The sequence below is a fragment of the Anabrus simplex genome, chromosome 3 (assembly GCF_040414725.1).
Source record: "Anabrus simplex isolate iqAnaSimp1 chromosome 3, ASM4041472v1, whole genome shotgun sequence".
Classification (NCBI taxonomy): Eukaryota; Metazoa; Arthropoda; class Insecta; order Orthoptera; family Tettigoniidae; genus Anabrus; species Anabrus simplex.
Genome location: NC_090267.1, coordinates 295342476 through 295366778, shown reverse-complemented (window position 1 = coordinate 295366778; position 24303 = coordinate 295342476). Strand labels below are relative to the sequence as shown.

Here is a 24303-nt window from a genome sequence, read left to right as displayed (position 1 = left end):
AGAGTATGGGAGGTGTGAGGGTTGAGTTAAGAGGGGAGGCGAGGAATGCGGGTCATTGACACAAGGGATAGATTCGTCTACCAACATAACAGGAAAACTAATAGTAGGTACATGAAATAAGATGAGCTTACCTGAGAACAGCACTGAATACATCCACTGACTATTACATACACACACTCACTCACACACAAACGTAAACTACTGAAAACACACATAATAAAATTTAACAGTCCACTCGTTCATCCTACACAGCTAAGGCATTTAGTTGCGCAATCGTGCATATTTGAAACTTTGTGTTATCTTTCAAAACACATATTCTCCCGTCCTGAGTCCAACAGTTTCTTGGTCCCCAAAAGTCCCTAGCACGATTTAATATACTTTTCCTCACACTTGTGAGGGACTCTGTGATAAGAAGTCCACTCCCCTTCAGTGCACGCTTGGCTCGCCACACACGATCACGATCATGATAGCGCAGGAATTAATTATAATCGGGCGATTTCCTTGCGCAACCACTTGTGCAGATGTCCGGCTTCGGCGCCCCAGCCGGTGACAGCGGTCAACATCACTCATTGAGAGCTCAATCGAAAATTTAGTTTTTATTATATCCAAAGACTTATTATATACATCTTCAGACGGTTCTTCCGGGACGCCGTGTAGCAGTAGGCAATTTCGGCGACTATATTGCTCTGCCTCATCTAATGCCTCATCCTGTTTCTGAATTTTATCCTCTATCGCGCTTAGTTGTTTCTTCAGGTCACCAATTGCAGTTGTTACTTGCGACTTGAATGCCTGGAATTTGCCGTCCAGCGTTTGAAGTACAGTCGGAGGGTTGGCAGCACTTACAGCGGAGTCCAAGCGAGCTTGAAAGGCCTTCATCACTTCTTCAAATTCAGTTATTTTCCTAGTTGCTTCTTTCAAAGCCATGACGGGAGTGTAGAACTGACGCTTGTCAATTTTTGTTCCACAACTATGCACAGATTAAACGCTTTCTGCAACTTATTATGCGAATCGAGTAGGATGTTTACGGAGCGAAAATTACTCACTCATCACACTAGTCGCCATTTAAACTGTAAGACATACAAATATGAAACTTTACATACATATTTACGAACCTCTCAAGTTCAGACTACAGATGTTAAATATGTCCTCACCGAGCTCGATAGCTGCAGTCGCTTAATTGCGGCCAGTATCCAGTATTCGGGAGATAGTAGGTTCGGACCCCACTGTCGGCAGCCATGAAAATGGTTTTCCGTGGTTTCCCATTTTCACACCAGGCAAATGCTGGGGCTGTACCTTAATTAAGGCCACGGCCGCTTCCTTCCCACTCCTAGCCCTTTCCCGTCCCATCGTCGCCATAAGACCTCTCTGTGTCGGTGCAACGTAAAGCAACTAGCAACTAGCAAAAATATGTCCTCCATCAGCGACACGAATGATTTCACATCAATACTCAAAGTCCTCTCATACTCGGGCAAGCATGTCCTTCGTCACTGATGTTATGGCAGTACGGATCCGGTTCTTCAACTCTTTCAGGTTCTGTGGGAGTGGTGGTACGAAACCCCACAAGAAGAAGTCACAGGGTGTCAAATCCGGTGACCGTGGAGCCCAGCTGTGACATGCTAAGTCGCCAGCTCCTTGATGACCAATCCAACGGTTCGGTAGAGTTTCATTCAGATATTCACGCACTTGGCGACTCCAGTGAGGGAGTGCCCCATCTTGTTGAAAAATGAAGTTGTCTTCGTGCAGCCTCGGAAACAACCAGTTTTGTAACATAGCGAGATACTGCTGACCATTAACCGTGTTTCCATCAAAGAAGAATGGGCCGTAAACAGATGATCGGGATATCGCACAAAACACATTGACTTTGGGCGAATCTCGTACATGTTCAATGACTGCATGTGGGTTCTGTAGTCCCCAAATTTGAACATTGTGTATGTTCACCTGACCACTAACATGGAAAGTCGCTTCATCACTGAACACGATGCGTTGTGCGAAAGTGTTATCATTGTCAATAGCATCAAGAATCTAGTTACAAAATGCCACACGTTTGTGTTTGTCATCAGGACGCAGAGCTTGTAACAGTTGTAACTTGTACCCATTAACATGGCTTGAGGTAGAAACAGCACTAAAGAACATTTGAAATGGGAAGTCCCCAGGCTTTAATGATCTCAGCTCAGACATGATAAAGGCAGCAGGAATACCAGGCTTGAATTGGCTATATAGAGTGTTATCAGTGATTTGGGAAAGTAAAAACATTCCAGAAGATTGGAGTAAAGGAGTCATCATCCCACTGTTCAAAAAGGGCAACCAACAGAAATGTGAAAATTACAGAACATCATGCTGTTGTCACACTCACTGAAACTGCTGGAAAAGATCATAGAAACAAGACTTAGGAAGATAGTGGAACCTTTGCTTGAGGAAGAACAACACGGGTTCAGGAAAGGTCGAAGTACTGTGGATCTTATCTTTGCTGACAGAAAAGTACTGGGAATACGGAAGAAATCTTTTGATTGCATTTGTGGACATTGAAAAAGCATATGATAAGTGTTCCTCGAAACAAGATATGGGAATGTCTGGAAAATCTAAAGGTGCCAAAGTACTTAATTGACAAAGTCAAGATGCTATACCAGAAGTGCTACAGCTGTGTCCAGATAGGCAACGGACGATCAAAATGGTTTGAAACAAAGAGAGGTGTCCTACAAGGAAGTGCCCGGTCACCACTCCTGTTCATAATAGTAACGGACAAGAACATAAAATCTATCAAGAAAATGGACAGTGAACCAAACGCCCTGGTATTTTGCTGATGCTGTGCTTTTATGGGGAGAGACAGAAGCTGAAGTTCAGAAGAAACTTAATGAATGGAACAACACATTCAAAAATTTTGGACAGAAGATGAGCAAAACAAAGACAGTGGAAATGACCATCAAGAGGGAAGGAACAAGCTCAAATATATTTCTGGAAGGAGCAAAAATCGAATCAGCTTCCCACTTCAAGTACCTCGGAAGCACAATCTCGAAAGACAACACTGTTAGGCAGGAAATACTCAGCAGGACACAGAAAGCATCAAATTTCTACAGTCAAGTCAGAATTCTTCTCTGGGACTGCAAAATACCACAGAAAGCGAAAACAATCATGTACCACACTTACTTCGTACCAATCCTCACTTACGGTTTAGAGATAAGTATCCTACTAAACAAAGACTTCAGTAGAATCCAAGCAACTGAAATGAGATTCATTAGAACCATGAACCAAACAACCAGAAAGGACAAGATCAGAGATGAAGTGAATAGGAAAGTAGCTGGTATTGAGGTTCCTATTATCAGTGTCATAAAGAAACACAGACTTCAGTGGTATGGGCGCATAATGAGAATGAACAGGGAAAGACCTGCCAGAAAATATTTCGACCTTAATCTCATAGGTAGAAGACCACAAGGTAGACGAAGAAAATGCTGGATAGAGACTGTAAGATCAGATGTGGAGGAGAGAGGATACAAATGGGAGGATGTACTGGATCAGAAGATATATGAAGACAGGAGATGGCGAGCGCTTGTACACCACACCCGGGAAACTGGAGTTGGGAAATAATGATGATGATGACGGCTTCATAACCAACCGACATCTCAAAACACGCCAAATTGTTGTTGTAGGCAGTTGTTAACTCCCGACTGGCATGACGAGTTGATTTTGAAGGACTACGTTGGAAAGCAGTTTCAATTCGTGCAACATTTTCTTCAGGAACACGAGGGCGGCCAGGAATATTTCACCCATTTGGAGGATCAATTTGGTACCTCAACCTGAAACATCTGGAATCACGGAATTGCACTTCGCAAACTCGAGAACACAAAATGATTTCTGCTGCGGAGTAGCCATTTTAAACATACGACGGTTACCGAGCAAAACAGAAGACAACTGACATCTAGCGGCTATTAATATAGACTAGATTATGTACTTGTTCCTCCAATAGCCAAGTCGAGGAGCAGCGATCGATAGTTTGGACAAAGTAATATCTTGTAATATGTATATTCTTTTTGAAACATCCTATATATATATATATTTATATTTCTCCCAAGATCAAAACATCATCTGCAAATATTAGTGTGTTAGGCTCTTTGCAATGTTCTTTGATGGATTTTATGATACAATCAACTGTATCATAAGAATTTCATTACGATCCGTATTGACAAACATTCACAATTATAAGAATTTGAAGGAAGATCTACTTATTAAATATAAATTAATATTTAATGTAAGTTATATTTATACTAAATACGTCATGGGACCGATTTCGACCCTTTAAGAGTCATCCTCCGCCATTACGACTAAAATTAACAATTTATATAGTAGGCCTATGCTTAAAACAAACACTTTAAAACAGAATAAAACTGTAATTTACTTAGTCTCAACAACTAGAATTTGTCGATTTTTAAGTCCACTTGTTAAAGCTTACGTTAGGTGTGACATAACTATTTTTTTTGCAATAAACAAATAATCTTAAGTTTAATAAGTCCCATGTTAGAAACACATATACACTTCCACCGACAGTTACTGAGACAACAAAATAATAATATAATGAAATGTTTTATTTCAATATTTGTATAACTACTAGTTCAGACTTTCAGACGTAATTTCATACAATAATATGGTAATGACAAATGGGACAAAATGACCCAAAGAGACAAAATGCTCTAAAATATGACCAAACAATTCTCCAAAATCAAAGAAAATACTCTTAATTTATATATATATATAAAAAGCAAAATAGAAAGGATGTATTTGTAATCGAGGTGCCATGAACTGAGCTTGTATATATTGGAGCACTGTACCTGACCACTCAATAAAATATGATGTCATCAACATCCGGCCCCAAATGATCATCTACTTGCTTCCATTGACACCATGCTAACATAGTTCTCTGTAGTTCACTCTCAGAAGGTAGCTTTATAAATCTCATATCTCCCTATGCTCCAACCTCAGATACTGAAGATGACGTAAAGAACCAGTTCTATAACCAACTAACTGCAACCATCACCAAGGTACCGCCCGTCTCCGCAGCATAATGGTTAGTGTTATTACCTGCTGTCCTTGGGGGCCCGGGTTTGATTCCCGGCACTGCCAGAAATTTAAGAATGGCAGGATAGCTGGTTTGCGGTACAAATGGTACACGCAGCTCACCTCCATTGGGGTCGTGCCTCAAAAGCGCTGCACCACCTCGGGATGAGGACACGAGTTGACACTTTTTTTTTACCAAGGTAACCCGAATACAGACAAGCTTTTACTGCTTGGTGACTTCAGGGCTAGAGAAGAGATCATTGACTATGGGAAAATGTTACTGGTAAGCAAGGACATGGCAACTGAAATGTCAACAAACTACTCTTCAGTCTATGTGCAGAACATCAAATATATTTTCTTTTCTTTTTTAAAAATAACTGTTCACTGTACTTTTTCTTGCAGGTAGTTTATAAATTTATTTTACTCTAAGTTAGTTTTGGCAGACTGAAGAGACTAACAGCTATAAATTAACCGAGTCGAAACTGAAGATAACAAAAAGCAAAAAACCCACATCAAATCTTCATCGCCAACACTCAGTTCTGGCAACCTACTCGCTTCAAAACTACATGGATGCACCTAGGCCCAAAGCATGGACACATCCTTGAATAAGTCTCACTCGGTAACTTGACAAGAAATATGTCCTCAACACCAGTACTGCTAGAAATATTGATGACTGTTAGATAGATCACAAACTCCTCATCTGCTGACAGAGGTTTGATACTTTTAAAGTTCAAGTTAAATCCATTGCTGTGCATTTGCAGAATCTGACTGGCTGGCAAATAATCCAGTGAACACAAAGAATGTAGAACAAGAATGGGCTGTTTTACTAAAACAATAGTTAGTCAGCTACGGTCACTGGTTTTGTGAATCAAGGATGACTGGTGCCAAAAGAAAACTCCGGAACTGCAGATGTTCTCTGATGCTAGAGACCTGAGGAACTTCAATGATGGTATAAGAGCTGTACAGTCCAATTCATTCAACAGGAACACTGAAAACTGCTGATAATTCAACCATCCTTACTGACAGCCATGAAATCTCAGTGAGAACAATTAAACAGTAATGTCACCACTGCTGAACACTTAATTCTTTTGTTATTTATGATTATTTGCTTACATTGCACTGGCACAGATAGGTCTTATGGCGACGATGGGATAGGAAAGGGCTAGAAGTGGGAAGGAAGCAGCCGTGGCATTAATTAAGTACAGCCCTGGCATTTGCCTGGTGTGAAAATGGGAAATCATGGAAAACCATCTTCAGGGCTGCCGACTGTGGCGTTTGAACCCACTATATCCTGAACGCAAGCTCACAACTGTGCGACCCTAACTGCATGGCCACTTGCTCGATATGACTTACTTTGTGATGTGCCACAGCAGCCTCAACAGCCATGTATGGTTGTCCTACCAACATACCAAAAATTCAACAAAGCTCTCAATCAGATGAAACCTAGAAAGGTACCTGAACTAGACAACATCCTTCTAAAGTTAATTTGAAGTGGAGGTTTACCCCCTAAAACAAGGCTCTTCAGACTCATTCTCTTACTTTGGTGAACCCGAGCTGTACCCACTGACCTTACAACTGTCACTATTCTTACTATATTCAAGAAAGGTGATTGTGGTGTGGGCGGTAACTGTTGTGGCATATCAGTGCTGTAAAGTTCTTGCAAGAATTTTGCTTAATCATCTCCACATTATCTCTGAGATGATCCTCCCCAAGTCTGAGTGTGGTTTTCGAACCTCCAGGGGCACAACTGACATGACCTGTACAAGATAGCTCCAAGAAAAGTGTAGAGAGCAACAGATGCCCTCTTATGCTTTAAAAACAGGAAAAGGCATTTGATTCAGTCCCAAAACCAGCCATGTAGGCAGGGCTGAAACACTTTGCCTGTCCTCCAGTACTTTGTTGATCTCATTCAGGTTCTCCATAATGGCATGCCTGGGCAGGTTCTTCATAAAAATAATATCTTAGAGGCTTTTCAAATCATTCATGGACTAAAACAGAAGTGTATAGTTGCTCTACATCTGGCTGCTATGCTACATGAAACATACAACCCAGGTATAAATGATGGGTATCATTCTGACAGAGGACTGTTAAATCTAACAAGACTTTGCTCCCAAAGGCTGACTTGGGTTACTACAGTGAAATGCAATATAATGTTGCACATCACCCACTTTTACCCCCATGGAACTGCAAAAATAAGTCAGTCAACTGCTTCAAGAATGTGTATGATCACTTTGGCCTCTGTACAAGAGGAGAGAGAATATGAATTTCCTCCACCAAACACTTATATCCATCCTGAACATCATATAGGAGTACCACGTTACCAAGCTAGACAGTTATTGAGAAAAGTGCGCATCAACAGCACAGAATCCACCATCAGTAGTCATCAGCTTAGATGAACAGAACATGTACACTGCATGGATGATACCAGGTTTAATCCTTTACAGCAAACTGCTCCAGCTTTAGGTCTCAAGGAGCCCTTCTGAAACGCTACAAAGATCCACTTAACGTAATATCACGAAGCTGACAGGTATCGACTTGCAATCCTGGGATGCATTTGTTGAAAAACACTCACTTTGGTGCTACACTATCTCTACTGCCATTAGTACAATTGATGGACCGGGCGAGTTGGCCGTGCGTGTAGAGGCGCGCGGCTGTGAGCTTGCATCCGGGAGATAGTAGGTTCGAATCCCACTATCGGCAGCCCTGAAAATGGTTTTCCGTGGTTTCCCATTTTCACACCAGGCAAATGCTGGGGCTGTACCTTAATTAAGGCCATGGCCGCTTCCTTCCAACTCCTAGGCCTTTCCTATCCCATCGTCGCCATAAGACCTATCTGTGTCGGTGCGACGTAAAGCCCCTAGCAAAAAAAAAAAAAAAAAAAAAAAAAAAAAAAAAACAATTGATGAAGAATGCCACACAGATGAAGAGGCTAAACGACATACTCAAAAGCTCCATCAAATTCAACAAAGGTCTTCACCATCGATTCAGTGCAACGTATGTGGACACTGGTTTCATGCTAAAATCAGCCTGTTTAATCATTGGAAGAACATCCATAAACTGAAATGAGTACAGAGAAGATTGCATTTCTGATATTGTCTGTTACTTGCAGTACCGCTGTCATGATACTATGTCTTCTTATTTTAAAGCCGGATTGAAAAGAGTCAAGGAAGGGAATTCTGGGTCGCGTATTCAGTGACTTGTGCATGAATCAGATGCTCGAGTGCTTTTGAGAGGGGTGGGAGAATGGACACTGGGCAGTAATCTGAGAGAGAATACAACAAAGTGTTTTTCGGGATATGACTAATTAGTCTTTACAAATATCAGGGAATACTCTATTGGTCAGGCAGTAGTTGAATTTGAGAGTAAGTATTGACTGTACAGTCCTGATGATGTTTTTAACTAATTTTATACAGATACCAGCATTACATATCATGTTGGAAGTGATAAGGAGACATCAGATTTATACGCTGTATAGATCACCAATATAAGCATGCAACTATGCTGCAAAAAGTTCCCTGGGAGATGGTCTGCAATTCTAGGGTTAACATAACGTAGTGTACTTTGTAATTTGATCCTCAGATCGAGTAACATAAGTACAGTAAGTCGTGAATAGAAAAGCCAGAGTAGAAAAATATACAGTATGGTACGAAAATTATCACATTACAACATCATCAACCTGAATATATTATTAAACCAGCCACTGGGATAAATATAACTGAAAATATAAAGGTATAATGCATGCAGTATGACAAATTTATGAGTACTTACTTTATCTTCAGAGATATTTGGAGACCGATGCATAAGTGCAAACTGCATGTAACAGGAAGAACTACAAAAATAGAGATCATCACCATTTTCAACTAAATCCTCCTTTGCTAAGAAAGGCAATTCACTTGCTTTCTTACGAATCAGATTGCTTAGAATCACGACATCACAGTGACGACAAAACTTTGCAGCACCATTCAAGATACTCTGGATGTCAATAGGAGCTGTGAACAAGAGAAACATGTTTGAATTATATATTTCTGTATTATAACACGTCATATAAACACTGATCCACTGTGTTATATTTCTCCTAGCAGAACAGTTATAAATCTGGCCTTAGGTAGCAAGAATGTGGGGAATTCCAGTGCTGGTAGATACTACTTTTATACTTGTCTACCCATTTTCTCAAACATTCTAGATGAAGAAAAGTCTTGATTCTTTCTCAATGACCACCAGTGCCTTGTTATAGATATCCATACTTTCTTACCAGAGTTAGTACAATTATGTATTCAAAGATATTATTCTTAAAATCATTCTTTAAAACTTGTATGATTTTAATAATAATGTTACTTGCTTTACGTCCCACTAACTTCTCTTTTACGGTTTTCGGAGACGCCAAGGTGCCAGGGCTTAGTCCCGCAGGAGTTCTTTTACGTGCCAGTAAATCTACCGACATGAGGCTGACGTATTTGAGCACCTTCAAATACCACCGGACTGAGCCAGGATCGAACCTGCCAAGTAGGGGTCAGAAGGCCAGCGCCTCAACCGTCTGAGCCACTCAGCCCGGCTTGTATGATTTTATGCAGCATTAACAGTTTTTGCAGCTCCGACTGCATTAAAGTCAGACAAATTGGTCTTGAATGAAAACTGTTGGTAACAGTAGTGAACACTCCAATAGTAATTTACTTGTGATCATTCTCTCTGTCAAATTTCATCTCTCTCCTTGGTTTCTACTTAAATGAGCGTATCCAAGTCGCAGTCAGGGGAAAATAACTTGTTTCAGAACAAGTTCTTCTAAGAGATCAGGCAGTGTATTCTCTTTTAGGGTCCTAAATATACAGTTTCTTTGGCACGGTCCATATTCTTTATTGTTGCCCCCAGCTCTTGCCTTAGCAAACTTTCTCTCACAATGCAAAATGATATATAATGATTGCTGGACTTGCACCACTAATGGATACAAATAATCATTTTCACTTTAAATCACCCAGCTGTACCACATTTGACATGCAAGCACCCTGGACTGCATGCTCAAAATGCTCCCTTAACACATAAAAGAGTGATTTTCTGGCAAACCATTAGATTCAGAAAGAAACAGCATGTGAACATTTTGATATTTGATTCTACATTCTACATGCATGTTCTATTTTTATAAGACTTACAGTTTACCTGTTATTTTGGTTTATATTGGATAAAGCATGCATCAAAATACAAAGAAGTATTCTTTTCTTGGAAAACTGCAAGAGTAAGAACTAAAATGTATATGCACATTTTTTTTACTAAATTTAATCCTACACTTGGAATGCTCCACTTTTAATAGGACCAACAGTTCTGGCAGCATATTCACTTATATTTTTGTACAAAATTGAATTCTAAGTACACTTAGTGAGTTCCATTTTTAATAGGACTAACAGTTCAGGCAATGTACTCACTTTTAAAAGTTCTGGAAGAGCAATTTTTCCTACCTGCTCAACCTTTTTCAGAACTGCCTGCACCCAGAACAGCTATGATAATGTGGAAGAAATAAGCTTTCCAATGGTAAAAGAATTACTGGAATTGGTTGACTGGCTTCCAAGATTACCCTCTACATATAAACTTTCCCTCTTTATAATACTAGTACAGTAAAACCTGTCCTCAGCGGAAACCCAAGGGACCAGAAATTTGTTCCACTATATACAGAATTCTGGTTCATAAAGGTTCATAACATAAAAATCAAAAGTGCGTACCTCCATTAGACAATCCATCAGCATATTTATATGATTTTGTGCAATAAGAGATACAATAATGACTCTTAATCACACACTTATATATATACTAGTTCATCAGCTCTAACACAAATCTGTTCTTGCTTAGAACCTAATCATAGAGCACAGTAGTACAGTACATATATTTATTTAATACATATTGCATGTTTTATAGAAATAACACTAATAGTAATATGGTACACTGTCATTTACTACTTCTAGTAATACAAAATTGTACGCTGGACACAACTATCTTGGGTAGAACGGTTCTCCATCAAAATATGGGTACGGCAAATAATGTCAAACAATTCCGCGTCATTTTTTATCAGTGAAATTGACTGAATGTTCTTTACGGCTGACAGGGCATGTCGGTAGGACTTACGTTACATGAACCATCTTCTTCATCATCTTTGTTCATGTCTTCATAGCCATCAATTTCTGTTCCTTCACTGGGTGACAAACTCTTTGGTGTTTTTTAACGCCACCACTGTCTCCAATTCTTGATCAATGTCCATGTAATCTTCTGCACTGACATCACCATCTTTACTTTGTTCCAGAGTTTGTTGTAGCAATCAGGCAAGGTGAAGGTGTGTGTACAGGCAAATGCATAAGAAAGAAAGTGCTTCAGTAGCTTTTAAGACATCGTGGCCCTGAAAAGGGCCTTTGTCGTTCTTGTTGTTGTTGTTGCCAACTATACTTTAACTATACTTTAAAGTATAGCGTTGCATTACCAAACAAATTTAATTTTAATGAACTTTCTTCAGATTTAATATTTATTACAACACCGAGTATGTGCCCCCTCCATAATTTAGCCTTCCTTTTAGAACACCAACATAATTTGTTAGCAGCCAGTCACTGCGTCCTGTGATGCATAAGCAGTAAGCAAGTTAGAACCAATAATTTGATCATCAATATCAGACAAATTATCAATTTTAGGAATTTCATCCCGAAACACACACACACACACAAATATTCAAACATGCTTCGCCCTTCCCATTTGGAGTACACATGTACTGATAAGGGTTAGAAAGGAAATTTTCATTATTTTGTCCGTTATATTCACAAACTTTCATTCCGTTTCTGTGTCAAACAGATTATGTCAAATACAGGTAAACTTACAAGAATAATAAACCATAATTCATGGACAGGGAAATTTTTCCAATGGACAGATTTCTGGTTCATAAAGGTTCTGCCAAAGGCATGGGCTAACATTACAAATCTACAGCCGCAGCATCAGGAGAATGTTATAAATTAAGCATAAAACAAATATCTACAGAGAGAGTTCCTGAGAAAATGCTTTATTTGTTCAAAATATTAAAAATTAACTTTCACAAGTGAGCCCATCACAAAGAACCAAACTTTCTCTCTTCGTAACATTAGTATGTATCATGGAGTAACTTTACAAATCTGCAGGAGAATGTGGTAAATTAACTGTTAAAAACATATATATGTAAAGACTTCCTAAGAAAATGAGAGAGAGAGGTTTCAACAACATCACAAGATAATTTGCATTCTTTTTATAACAGGTTCTTCATTCTGTTGAAAATAATTTTGAATAAATAAATTTATAAATTATCTGAGAAAGAAACATTTGGTAACAGACTTACACCTGAAAAAGAAACAACTTTATTAAATTAGAATGATATGTTTTGTTCGTTTAAGATCATCATCAGATCTGATGAAATCACACTCAAATATATTTAGAATTTTTGAATTTTGGAACTTATCTTAATGAAGTCTTCACTGCTCTCCACTCTAGCAACAAACATGTCATTCTAATGAATTATGTTGTTTCTTTTTCAGATACCTGTAGTTTATAAATTTATTTATTGAAAATTAGTTTCAGCAGACAGTTATAAATTAACAGTCATTAAACAGTTATAAATTAACTGAGTCAAAACTGAAAACAGATTGCTTCAAATATATATATAAATTGTTTACAAACTTGCTTCATCCATTCTTTTCAACGCCCTAGCCATCCTCATACATATTTTCCACAGATTCCCATTCCTTCTCAACTTCTAGTCCAGCTCTTCCTCAATCCAGTCTTGTGCAAAAGAATTCCATGACAGGCTGATCCTCTCAGTTCTATCCCATTTTATGAAGTTAAATCAATATTTTTCCAATGTTTTGCTTGAATCTAACAGCAAATATTCTCAGGAACTCGCGAGCTGATATCTTGCTAGTTAGCACAAAAGTATCATCATAAGTGGTAATGGGGAATATGGGACTTGACTGGAAAGACAGGCGCCTTATTCTGAATCTATATAAAGCTCAAACCACGGAAGTTAATATTAATGGCACTCAAGAGAAGCAAAAATTAGAAGAGGAGAACGACAAGAATGCCCACTGTCACCATATCTCTTTAACCTGCTCATAGAAAATGCAGTTAGACAAATGAAAGAGCATACTAAAAGGGCTGAATTTTAATGGTATTAAGGTGCATAATATCTGCTTTGCAGTTGATATTGCTATCTTAGCAAGAAAACAAAATTCATGATAGTAGACAAAAAGAAAACATTTCAACAAGCTTTCATTTGGACACCAACACCCCGATAAAAACATCACCAGAGAACATCAATCCCCCCACAATAAAGGAAGTCTACCAAGCTCTGAATAAATTAAAAAACTACAAAGCGCCAGGAGAAGATCAGACCTTTGCAGAAATCTGGAAATATGCAGGGACATCAGCAAAAGTTGCCCTCCATCAGCAACTTGTCTCTATCTGGGTTAAAGAAGAATTACCAGAACACTGGACAACAGCCCTCATTCATCCACTACACAAAAAAGGAGACCCTAATAACTACAGGGGAATCTCGCTCCTAGACATAACATACAAAATATTTTCAATAATCATCCTTAACCCTTTCCCGCCCGCATTTTCACTCCGCTTATCCCCAGGTTTCAACCTATTATTTAGCAAAAACTGAAACAGACCTATTGTTTCAGAAAAAAGTTAAATACAGTGAAAACTATTGATCACAATGAATTCAAATTTTCAATAACATCAGAAAATATACCATCACATCCATTTCTCTGTTTATTGAGTCATAATGTGTTTTACACCCCCCCCTCCCCCCCGCCCCCCTCCTCGTGATACTCGACACAGAGACAGTCTGCATTTATCACATTCCCATGTTGTATGAATCCCTCAAATCACGTGATTTTGGAAGTGGAATGATGCCCATGTATATAAGATTTTATTTCATCTGGGCAAGGGTCTTCGTAATCTGCTTTTATCTTACCAGAATGCGACTGTTTGAAGGCTGCATTATTATATGAGCAACAGGCTATGTCACTGAATAGTTTTTCTCCTCCTAACATACGTAAAAACAATCTCTTTCCCCTAATACTCTTTCCGAATTATGCGCAGGTTCAACATCATCCATTTAATCATTCGGAGTAACGAGACGTAATATTTGTGTTACCGGAATTGCCGTGGCATCGCCATCAGGTCCGATTTATCGACATTCGTTTTCATTCATATCACTGTTATCACTAAAATTATCTTCGCTGATACATTATTCACTCAATAAAAATTCACCTGCACCCCTACTCAAGGATTCTGTGTCATTTTTTTCGCCCATATTCAGCTCAGTTTCAATATACGTGACATTCAATCCCGCCATGTTTACGGACGAAACAGCTGACCCGCGCTCGCAGAAGTTCAAGACCATTGCCTAAGCAACGTCAAGACAGATTATCTCTCTTCCTTTATTCCCTAAGACTTGCAGATTGCACTGCGTGTTCATGAATGCCTTATAAACACTTCACTGATGAGAAAAATAAAAAAACTATCGCACAGATCGCAGACGAATGCAGATAATGCAGCCGGGCGCTTTCGGGCGCTAAGGACCGGAAGGCTAAATGAACAGTCGGGCGCTTTCGGGTGCTAAGGGCTGGAAAGGGTTAATAGGATAAGTTTACAACTTGAGAAAGAACTAGGAGAATATCAAGGAGGTTTCAGACCCTGGAGGAGCTGTCCTGATCAGATCATGAGTCTTACGTTGATAATGGACTATAACAGGAGAAGAAACAGAGATATGGTGATAACATTTGTAGATTTCAAGAAAGCTTATGATTGCATCCATAGAGAATCTCTGTTTAAAATTTTAAGACACGTTGGACTACACCCCAAATTAATAAACATGATAAAATTGACTCTCACCAACACCAAATCAAAAGTGAAGTTTAGGGGCGAAACATCAGAGACATTTGAAATTAAAACTGGATTACGGCAGGGAGATGGGCTCTCACCACTATTATTTAACTGTGCTCTAGAAATGGTAATGAGGGAATGGTTTAGGAAATGCCCCCCCAAAATAAAGATTGGCCGAAAAATCAAAACAAATTGCCTGGGTTTTGCTGACGATTTAGCATTACTAGCAGTGGACATAAAAGAAGCAAAAACCCAGATATCAGAACTTCAAAACATTGCAAATAAAATTGTCAAAATATCATTTGAAAAAACAGAAATTATGCCCCAAAAACCAACACAGCTAAAAGAAGTCACCATAAATGGTAATAAAATCAAAATAGTAACTCAATTTAAATATCTGGAGAAGTAATAACACATAACCTAAATGAAAAAATCTCAATCCAAATAAGAACAAATAGATTAGCTAAAGCACAAAAATTAACATGGGATATCTACAAAAAGAAATGTCTATCAACAAATAAAAAATAAAACACTACAACACAGTCATAAAACCGGAAGCTACATATGCAGCAGAAACACTCTTTTACCTGAATAAACAATCAAAGACTGACAGACTTCAGAAAATTGAAAGGAGGATTGGAAGAACCTGCATCAACAAAAAATACCAGAAAGAGGGACAGTGGCGGTTAATACCTAACAAAGTCGTGTACAAAGAGCTAGAACCCATTACAGATACTATGCGTAAGAGGAGACTGGGATTCTTTGGACATATCATGAGGATGCAGTATTCGAGACTTCTGAAACAACTAATACAACACAATCTCGTCTCAAAAAATACCATAACAGGATGTAAATGGATCAGAGAAGTAAGAGAGGATCTGAAGGAAATAGGCCTTACAACAGAAGACACCACAAATAAGATAAAATTGAATACAAAACTCAAGAATACAAACCTCCGCTTTACCCTTACACAAAATAAACCAACAACACGCACATTTTCAACTGAGGAAAGGGCACGAAGATCGGAGCGTCTGAAGAAGTACTGGGAGGACCGCAAAGCCCGAACAATCCCTTCAAAGAGACCTGAACGACGGACTGACTAAAGTGATCCTTTGTGGTCATAAAAGAAGAAGACGACAAAAAGAAGCCTACCAGCAGAAAAATCTTAAAATTAAATGATACACTGATAGAAAAATTCACAGAATGATGTAAATGGTGGAAAAAGGATGTTGTATGGATTGATAAAAAATTAAGAGAAAAGATAAAATCTACACCAAAAAAGTGAAGGAAGAAGAGTGGAAATGACATAAAAGATCCAGAGGAGATTAAGAATATGTGGGAAGATTACTTCGATAAACTCCTGAATGTGAGAAATGATGCAGAAGAGAGTGTAGTGGTAATTTTTTTTTTTTACATTTCTTTTACGTCGCACCAACACAGATAGGTCTTATGGCGATGATAAGATAGGAAAGGCCTAAGAGTGGGAGGAAGCGGCCGTGGCCTTAATTAAGGTACAGCCCCAGCATTAGCCTGGTCTGAAAATGAACAAGATGCTAACAACATTCAACAAATCCTTAGAAATATTTAAACTAAAAATAAATATAAAGAAAACAAAATTCATGATAGTAGACAAAAAGAAGCCTACAAGTAGAAAAATCTTAAAATTAAATAATACACCGATAGAACTGGTCAGAGAATTCTCCTGTTTGGGTAGTGTATAATTACCTCTGATAACAGGTCCTTTTCAGAAATCAAGAAAAGAATAGTCATCTGAAATAAGAAAAACTTATTGCAAACAACCATCTCAGTTTGGAGACCAGAAAAACACTTCTCAAGACCTTTGTTTGGAGTGTGCTACTGTATGGATGTAAAGCCTGGACATTAGGGAAACAGGAAGAAACAAAACTTGAGCCTGCAGAAATGTGGTTTTGGAGAAGAATTACAAAAACAAGTTGGGTGGATAAAAAAACAAAAAAAAAACAAATGACCTTGTCTTAAAGAATGTAAAAGAGGGTCGATGTTCATTACATATGATAAAGAAGAGGAATATGTTTCTTTCCGGACCTAAGAGTCACCAAACCTATTATTAAAGTAAACAAGAAGGAAAAACCATGAATTAAAGACTGGACATTGAAAAATCTGGAAGTCAAACAGCAGTTTCAAGAGGAAATCAGAGCTAAAATACCGATAACAGACACAAAGAAAGGTAATGAAGAATGGAATGATTTTAACCTTTTGCTTAGTGAGTTTTTGGTGACACTCGCAGACCACCAGGAGTAAGTTTTTACTTGAAAATATTGAACACTTAATTTTAAGTTATTTTAATCCTAACTTTTCTCTATTAATAAATTTACACAATTTACACGTACATAATTAATACCTTCAATTTAATTGAAATCAGTGGTGTAGAAAATATTTTTCTCAAAATATTGAAAGAATAGTAAAATTGACAAAAATACAATTACTCTCAAGTGTGATCAAGTTTGCACCATTTACACCACATTGACTTGATTTTACAACAGTTTCATCCATCAAAATATCTTTAGGGTATGGTACTGACCCAGGCAGTCGAGTTTTTCATCGTGGTCAACTTCCGTAACGTTTCCAGTACACAAAAAATAAACAGTTGCCAGCAAAACATAAAGAGTCTCTAGGTTATGCCTTGCCACTTATGTAACTTTGACTTTTCCTTCACGTCTGTATTTTCCGTAACGAATAAGTAGTACTTACTCATTTGACACTATGAAGTTCATATTATTACGATCAACAACTTCTTTGAAAATCGAGCCTTCAAGTCTTGAATTATTGTCATTATCATTCAAATGAAGATTATCACTAACCCCTGAATTTTATGGATCAAAATGAGCAGAAAGCATAGGAAAAAAATCTGCCTACAGAACTCCACTTTCCTCCTTCGGTTTGAACAGCTGACAGCTTAGCCTTCGTTGCGACAGCGGAGCGCTGCACTTCATCCTCAATTTCCGTGTTGCCGTCTTCCGAGAAATAACCAATTTCATTCTCATCGGACACAATACAATCACTATCACTTCATAAATATCAATTTCATCGTTAGACCCCTCGTTAGTCAAAATATTACTTATATCTTGCTGAGCCATTATGACATGTATATGTTTACGATCATGAGAGTGGTTGTTTCTACGGAAACCAGAGATGGCAAAAAATAAAAATAATGTGTATTGACAAGGAATAGTCATGCAATGCATTCAACGCAAACAACAATAGAAAACAGTTCCCGGGTGTTGTCGTAAATTTTAACACAATCGTGCAAGAATTTAGGTTACGTAACTACAGATGCTTCGACAGAACTTCATCACAGAACATTCGAGATGTGACAAAACATGGAATAATGTTCACTGAACATGTCAAACATCCCCCAACTTTGTTCTAAAAACCTGCCAGTACGATGTCACGAAACAATTTCAAACATTCAACATGAAACGTGAAGAAACAGTGGTACTGTTCAGGCGCAAAACTTTGAGAATGTAAATAGAGGACAGTACTCCCGTGGGCCACGCGCAGCACTGCCGTAAACAGACAGCAGTATTGCTCTATGGGTTAAGGTAAGTCTGGTTGGTAGTGCAGATAAAATATGTGGAAGAACAAGCAGAAGAGCTGGTGAAATGATAAAGTGAAAGAAGCCATAATGAAAAGGAATAAAGCCAAAAAAGTTCTTGATGTGGCAATTCTGACAGAACAATCAACGGTGACTGAAGAGACAACAATAAATTGGAAGAGATGGCAAAAGAATATAGATACAGGAAGTCGGAAGTCAAGAGAATTGTAAGGGAAGAAAAAGAGAAAAGTTGGAAAGAATTTACAACTAAACTCAAAGAAGACAGTGAAGGGAATATGAAAATGATATATGGAATAGTAAAAAGTAAAAGATCAGATAAAGAAGCAATTACAGCTCTGGAGACAGCAGATGGGAATATTTCGCACTATGAAAGATATCACGGATACAATGGGACAGTATTTTGACAAGCTCCTAAATGGCCCTAATGAGATCTCTGTTGAGGATGTAGGACAGAAAACAATACAGGAAGATGTCCCAATTACATGGAGAGAAGTAGAGCAAACTCTCCATACGATGAGAAGTGGTAAGTCAGCAGGAGCTGATGAAGTTACTGCTGACATGATTAAAGCTGCTGGTCCACCAGGAATAAAGTGGCTGCATAGAGTTCTCAGAACAATATGGAAGGAAAACGAAATACCTGAAGATTGGACAAAAGGGGTGATAGTTCCGATCTTTAAGAAAGGGAGTAGAAGGAAAAGTGAAAATTACAGAGGCATTACCCTCTAATAACATGGCCTTAAAATTATGGAGAAGATCACTGAAGCCAGAGTAAGGGATATACTAGAGAATACTTAGAAGACGAACAACATGGCTTTAGGGCTGGAAGAAGCACAACAGATCTGATGTTTGCTTTGAGGATGTTGGCGAAGAAACACTGGGAAAGAGGGAAAAGACCTAATTATTGTGTTTATGGACCTTGAAAAGGCACATGATAATGTTCCTAGATCAACTATTTGGAAAAGTCTTAGAAAACTTGGTGTACCGGAGTACCTTATTAGGAAGATCCAAATGCTATATACTAATTGCTAAAGCTGAGCCAGTATTGGAGATAGTCACTCTGAATGGTTCAATACAACCAAAGGAGTACAACAGGGAAGCGCCTTATCACCTATTCCATTCATAGCAGTTATGGACACCATTTTAAAGGAACTAAAAGGAAAAGGTAATAAAGATCTTCAGGCTCTGGTGTTTGCAGATGATGTGGCAATATGGAATGAAACAGAGGAGGGAGTGCAAAATAATCTGAATGCATGGTGTAAGAAGTTTGATGATTATGGAATGAAACTGAACCCATCAAAAACAGTAGCATTGAAAATCAGCAGTCATAATACAGAACGCAATATAAAAATACAGGACCACCAAGTTGAAGTAGTACACTAATTCAGATATTTAGAAAGCGTAATGGTAGTAATAATAGAGCTGAGATAGAAATAACAAACAGAGTAACCAAAGGCTCCAACTTTTAAAGTATCGTTAGACACCTATTATGGGATGAGAAGGTCCCACAAAGAACAAAAATGACCTTGCACAAGTCATATTTCATTCCCATCCTTACATATTCCCTGGAAACCTGCACACTAACATCAAAGGATTGTTGCAGGATTCAAGCCTGTGAAATTAAATTTCTTAGAACTGCCCTCTAAAAGACGACTTGATCACGTGAAAAATGATGAGATTCAATTTAACCTAGGTCTAAATGAATCAATGGAGGAAAGACTTAAGATCATCTAGAATTAAATGGCCTGGGCATGTTAAACAAATGAATAGCACAAGATTACCATGTGCTGTCCGGCTCCATGGCTAAATGGTTAGCATGCTGGCCTTTGGTCACAGGGGTCCCGGGTTCGATTCCTGGCAGGGTTGGGAATTTTAACTATCATTGGTTAATTTCGCTGGCACGGGGGCTGGTTGTATGTGTCGTCTTCATCATCATTTCATCCTCATCACGACGCGCAGGTCGCCTACTGGCGTCAATTCAAAAGACCTGCACCTGGCGAGCCGAACTTGTCCTTGGACACTCCCGGCACTAAAAGCCATACGCCATTTCATTTCACTATGGGCTTATTTGGAAAAGAGAATAACAGGTGGAAGACCAGCTGGAAGACCAAGAAGATGATGATGGATGGACCAACTGAGGGAAGACGTGAAGAGAAGAGGATGGAATTGGGAATCTGTCATGGACAACAAAATCTTTCTGTTTGGAAGACGCTCGTTTTCAAACACCCTACCCGGTTCACTGGAAGGGCAAACTGATGATGAAAGAAGAGAAAAACAAAGTTCCTTGGACAGTACTGAGCCATGACTTTCTTCTCCAAACCATCATTGTATGTAAAGTACTGGGAAAGAGACTCAGATGACGAACAAAGATGTCATACATCCGGAACTCCGTCGGTGAACTGGATGTAGTTCATATAGCAACATGAAGAGGCTGCAGAAGATTGTCCGATGTGGCTACAGTGACAAGGCATTACCTTTAGTAAATGATGATGATCGATATTGTTACCGTGTTTTTGTGGTAGTTATGCGTGAAAGAAGGTGCGGGGTGGTGAACAGGTCTCAAGCTATGAAAGTAAAATTAATTTAAAATTTAACAAGGTTATATTTTCTTTTCAAAATAAAGGAATAACAAACATGGCAGGTACAGAGTAGCAAGTCAAAAGGGTAGTTACAATATTTACAGAATTTGGGCTTCGAGCCCTGACTTCACAATGCTTGGGCTATCAGCCCAACCTTACTTCAAAATAAGTATTAACAGAGGGGCAGAAAACCCCATTCATGCTCAGGAGCACTTGCTCCAAATTACACCGAAAAGCCTCCACGAGGCATACAACACTCAATTTTCGAAAAAGAGCCACTCGCTCTCAACTTTAAGCCTATCAAAGGCCACACCAAACTCCACCTTCAAGTTGTCCTCACTGGACATAGACACAGGGGTAAAATACCCAACCTACTGAGGTCTATTAAATGAAAAGGGGTAATTACATGACCTCCAAAATAACAATTCGAGAGGAGGCGATCTGCACTCCTAATACACTTTGTTTTTAAAACCTAATCTGGCTCTAGGCCACTAATGCAAGGGCTAATCCCATACTACAGAGGTGACTTTAGAAAAGAACAATTTGTTTTACGTTAACTAAGAATAGGTTGAGAAAAATAAGTTCACCTCAAAACAATATGATTGGGAACTCGAGAGGGTTAAGCACTCTCTATCCCGATATGCAGTTTAAAAGATGGAATAGATACAAGTTCCTTTACATTTTAAGGAAGGTTACATAATGAAAAAACTTCGGACCCGCCCCGAGAGTTAAACTGCTGAGCAAGCAAGAAAAGAAGTAATTAATCGGCCATTACCTGGTTGTTGACTGTCGCCGAAGAAAGAGGCGCTTCCCGCCCCCTGCTATGTACTTTACACACTGAAAGATGGAACAGAAGTGGCCCGGAGACCCTAAAATCAGCAGTTTATATTCTCTCGCGGAAGGTTCGAGGCGTTAGGGGAATGAAAACACCCTCCCACAAACTCTTTATTGGGTAGGATACAGCAACATATTCAAGTTGGGGGAAAATACATCTGATTGGTCAGAAATTAATAAAAGAAATTCGGGATTGGCTAAATACAAAACAAGGGGAAAGAGAGGGGTATACAGCCAACTTAAACAATAACAGAAAGAAATTTAACAAGAAACAAACTTTTGAAATAAAAATTTCTCCAAAAAATAGTTCTTTCACTCCGCACTAGGGTGCACTATTGTTGATCTTCAGTAGTGTCCTCTAGAAGAGAAAGTTCACACTTCTTACTACAAGCAAAACAAAAATACGTCGAAAATGACACAGTTCAAAAACTCTAAAATTTCCACGTAGTGACATCTTCTGAGAAATTTGAAAATTAATACCGTCAATAAAGTTCAGACTTCCTCCAGCAGAGGAGTTTCAATTGGCGCACATTTTAAATTAGCGGCGTGGAGGTGTACCGCCCGGTACAGATATTATAAAAATGGTCAATACGGGGAAAAAGTGACACCATACATGGATACTTAAATTTATCAAACATATAATTTAGACTGATGCTTTTAGAGTCTAGAAAAATAGGCACAACATTCTTTCCAAAATAATATGAAGTCCGAAGTTATTTGTAGCTATTGGCAGAAGAATGCATAAGAAACATCTATATCAAAGTATCTTGCCCTTAAAAGGGCATAAGAAACATCTATATCAAAGTATCTTGCCCTGAAAAGGGGTTCATTAATGTTGGCATAGGCCCTTATATTTTAGAACTCATATACGAGGAAAGAAGTGATTAGTCCTTCTGGATATAGAAACAAAGAAACAGCAAAGGAGATAAGTTGATTTATTTTTGAGAGAGAAATGGAACGATTATGGAACACTTGGTTTAGAAAAAAGAATAGTAGAAATATCACTAGACATGGCTGGGTGGTGGTTGTAAAACTGAAAACAGGTAAAATTGTGAAAGTACAAGAAATAAGACAGAAGAAAATACAAGTATGGAAATTAAAAGATAAAGGAACTCAGGAGGAACTATATCAGAAACTGAGAGTGTTGAAGAAGAAAGGGCCAAATTAAAAAACACATTTGTACGCTGTGCACAGAAAATTTGCGGCAGAACTTAGGCAAGAGTGAAGGATAAGGAGACACCTTGGTGGAATGAAAAGGTGAAGGAGGTTGTTAAACAAAGGAAGAAAGTATGGCAAGAATGGAATAGAAATAGGAAAGAAGTACGATTATCAGGAAATTAGAAGTAGGTGTAAAAAGTGGTAAATGAGGAACAGAAAAGGATGTTGGGAGAAATTCACACAAGATTTAAAAAACTATGTAAATGGTGGAAAAAGGATTTAGTATGGATTGATAAAAAATACGAGAAAAGAAAAAATCTACACAAAACAAGTGAAGAAAGAGAGTGGAAATGACATAAAAGATCCAGAGGAGATTAAGAATATGTGGAAAGATTACTTCGATAAACTCCTGAATGTGAGAAATGATGCAGAAGAGAATGTAGTGATAATTTTTTTTTCTCAATTTGTTTTACGTTGCACCGACACAGATAGGTCTTATGATGACAATAAGATAGGAAAGGCCGAGGAGTGGGAAGGAAGCGGCCGTGGCGTTAATTAAGGTACAACCTGGTGTGAAAATGGGAAAACCATGGAAAACCATCTTCAGGGCTGCTGACAGTGGGGTTCGAATTCACTATCTCCCCAGATGCAAGCTCACAGCTGCGTGACCCTAACCACACGGCCAACTCGTCCGGTGTATGGTGGTAAATGAGGATGATCCAGAAATGGAGAGTGATATTGCAATAGTAGAGGTGGAAATGGCTTTTAAACAAACGAAAACAGGAAAAAACAGCAGGGATGAATGAAATGTGTGTGGAAATGATACACGCAACAGGACCTATTGATCTACACTAGTCATATAGGCTGTTGAGGTGTATATGGAGGAAAAAGCAAGTACCCGATGATCTGTGTAAAGGTGTAATAATACTATTATTTAAGAAAAGTGACAGGAAGATATGTGACAATTATCAAGGAAGTACACTGTTGTCACAAATAGCTGAAATATTGGAGAGAATAATAGAAAATAGGATAGGAGGAAGTGTGGAATGAAATTTAGAAGAAGAGCATGGATTTTGACAGGGCAGGTCAATAAAAGGACCCTATATTTACCATGAGATTACTGCTGGAAAAAATATGGTGATGGTATTCCTTGATGTTGTGAAAGCATATGATAGTGTCAATAGAGGAAAGGCGTGGGAAACTCTGGAA

The 24303-nt window shown here is 38.5% G+C and overlaps 1 protein-coding gene across 1 annotated transcript in view; it reads right to left on the bottom strand.

Moving 5' to 3' along the window:
* Positions 1-24303, bottom strand: part of LOC136866781 (histone-lysine N-methyltransferase 2C-like) — an 811555-nt gene that overhangs the window by 95836 nt on the left and 691416 nt on the right. The window contains 1 exon segment of the mRNA XM_067143888.2: positions 8815-9035. Within this exon segment, the coding sequence (XP_066999989.2) occupies positions 8815-9035 (221 nt within the window).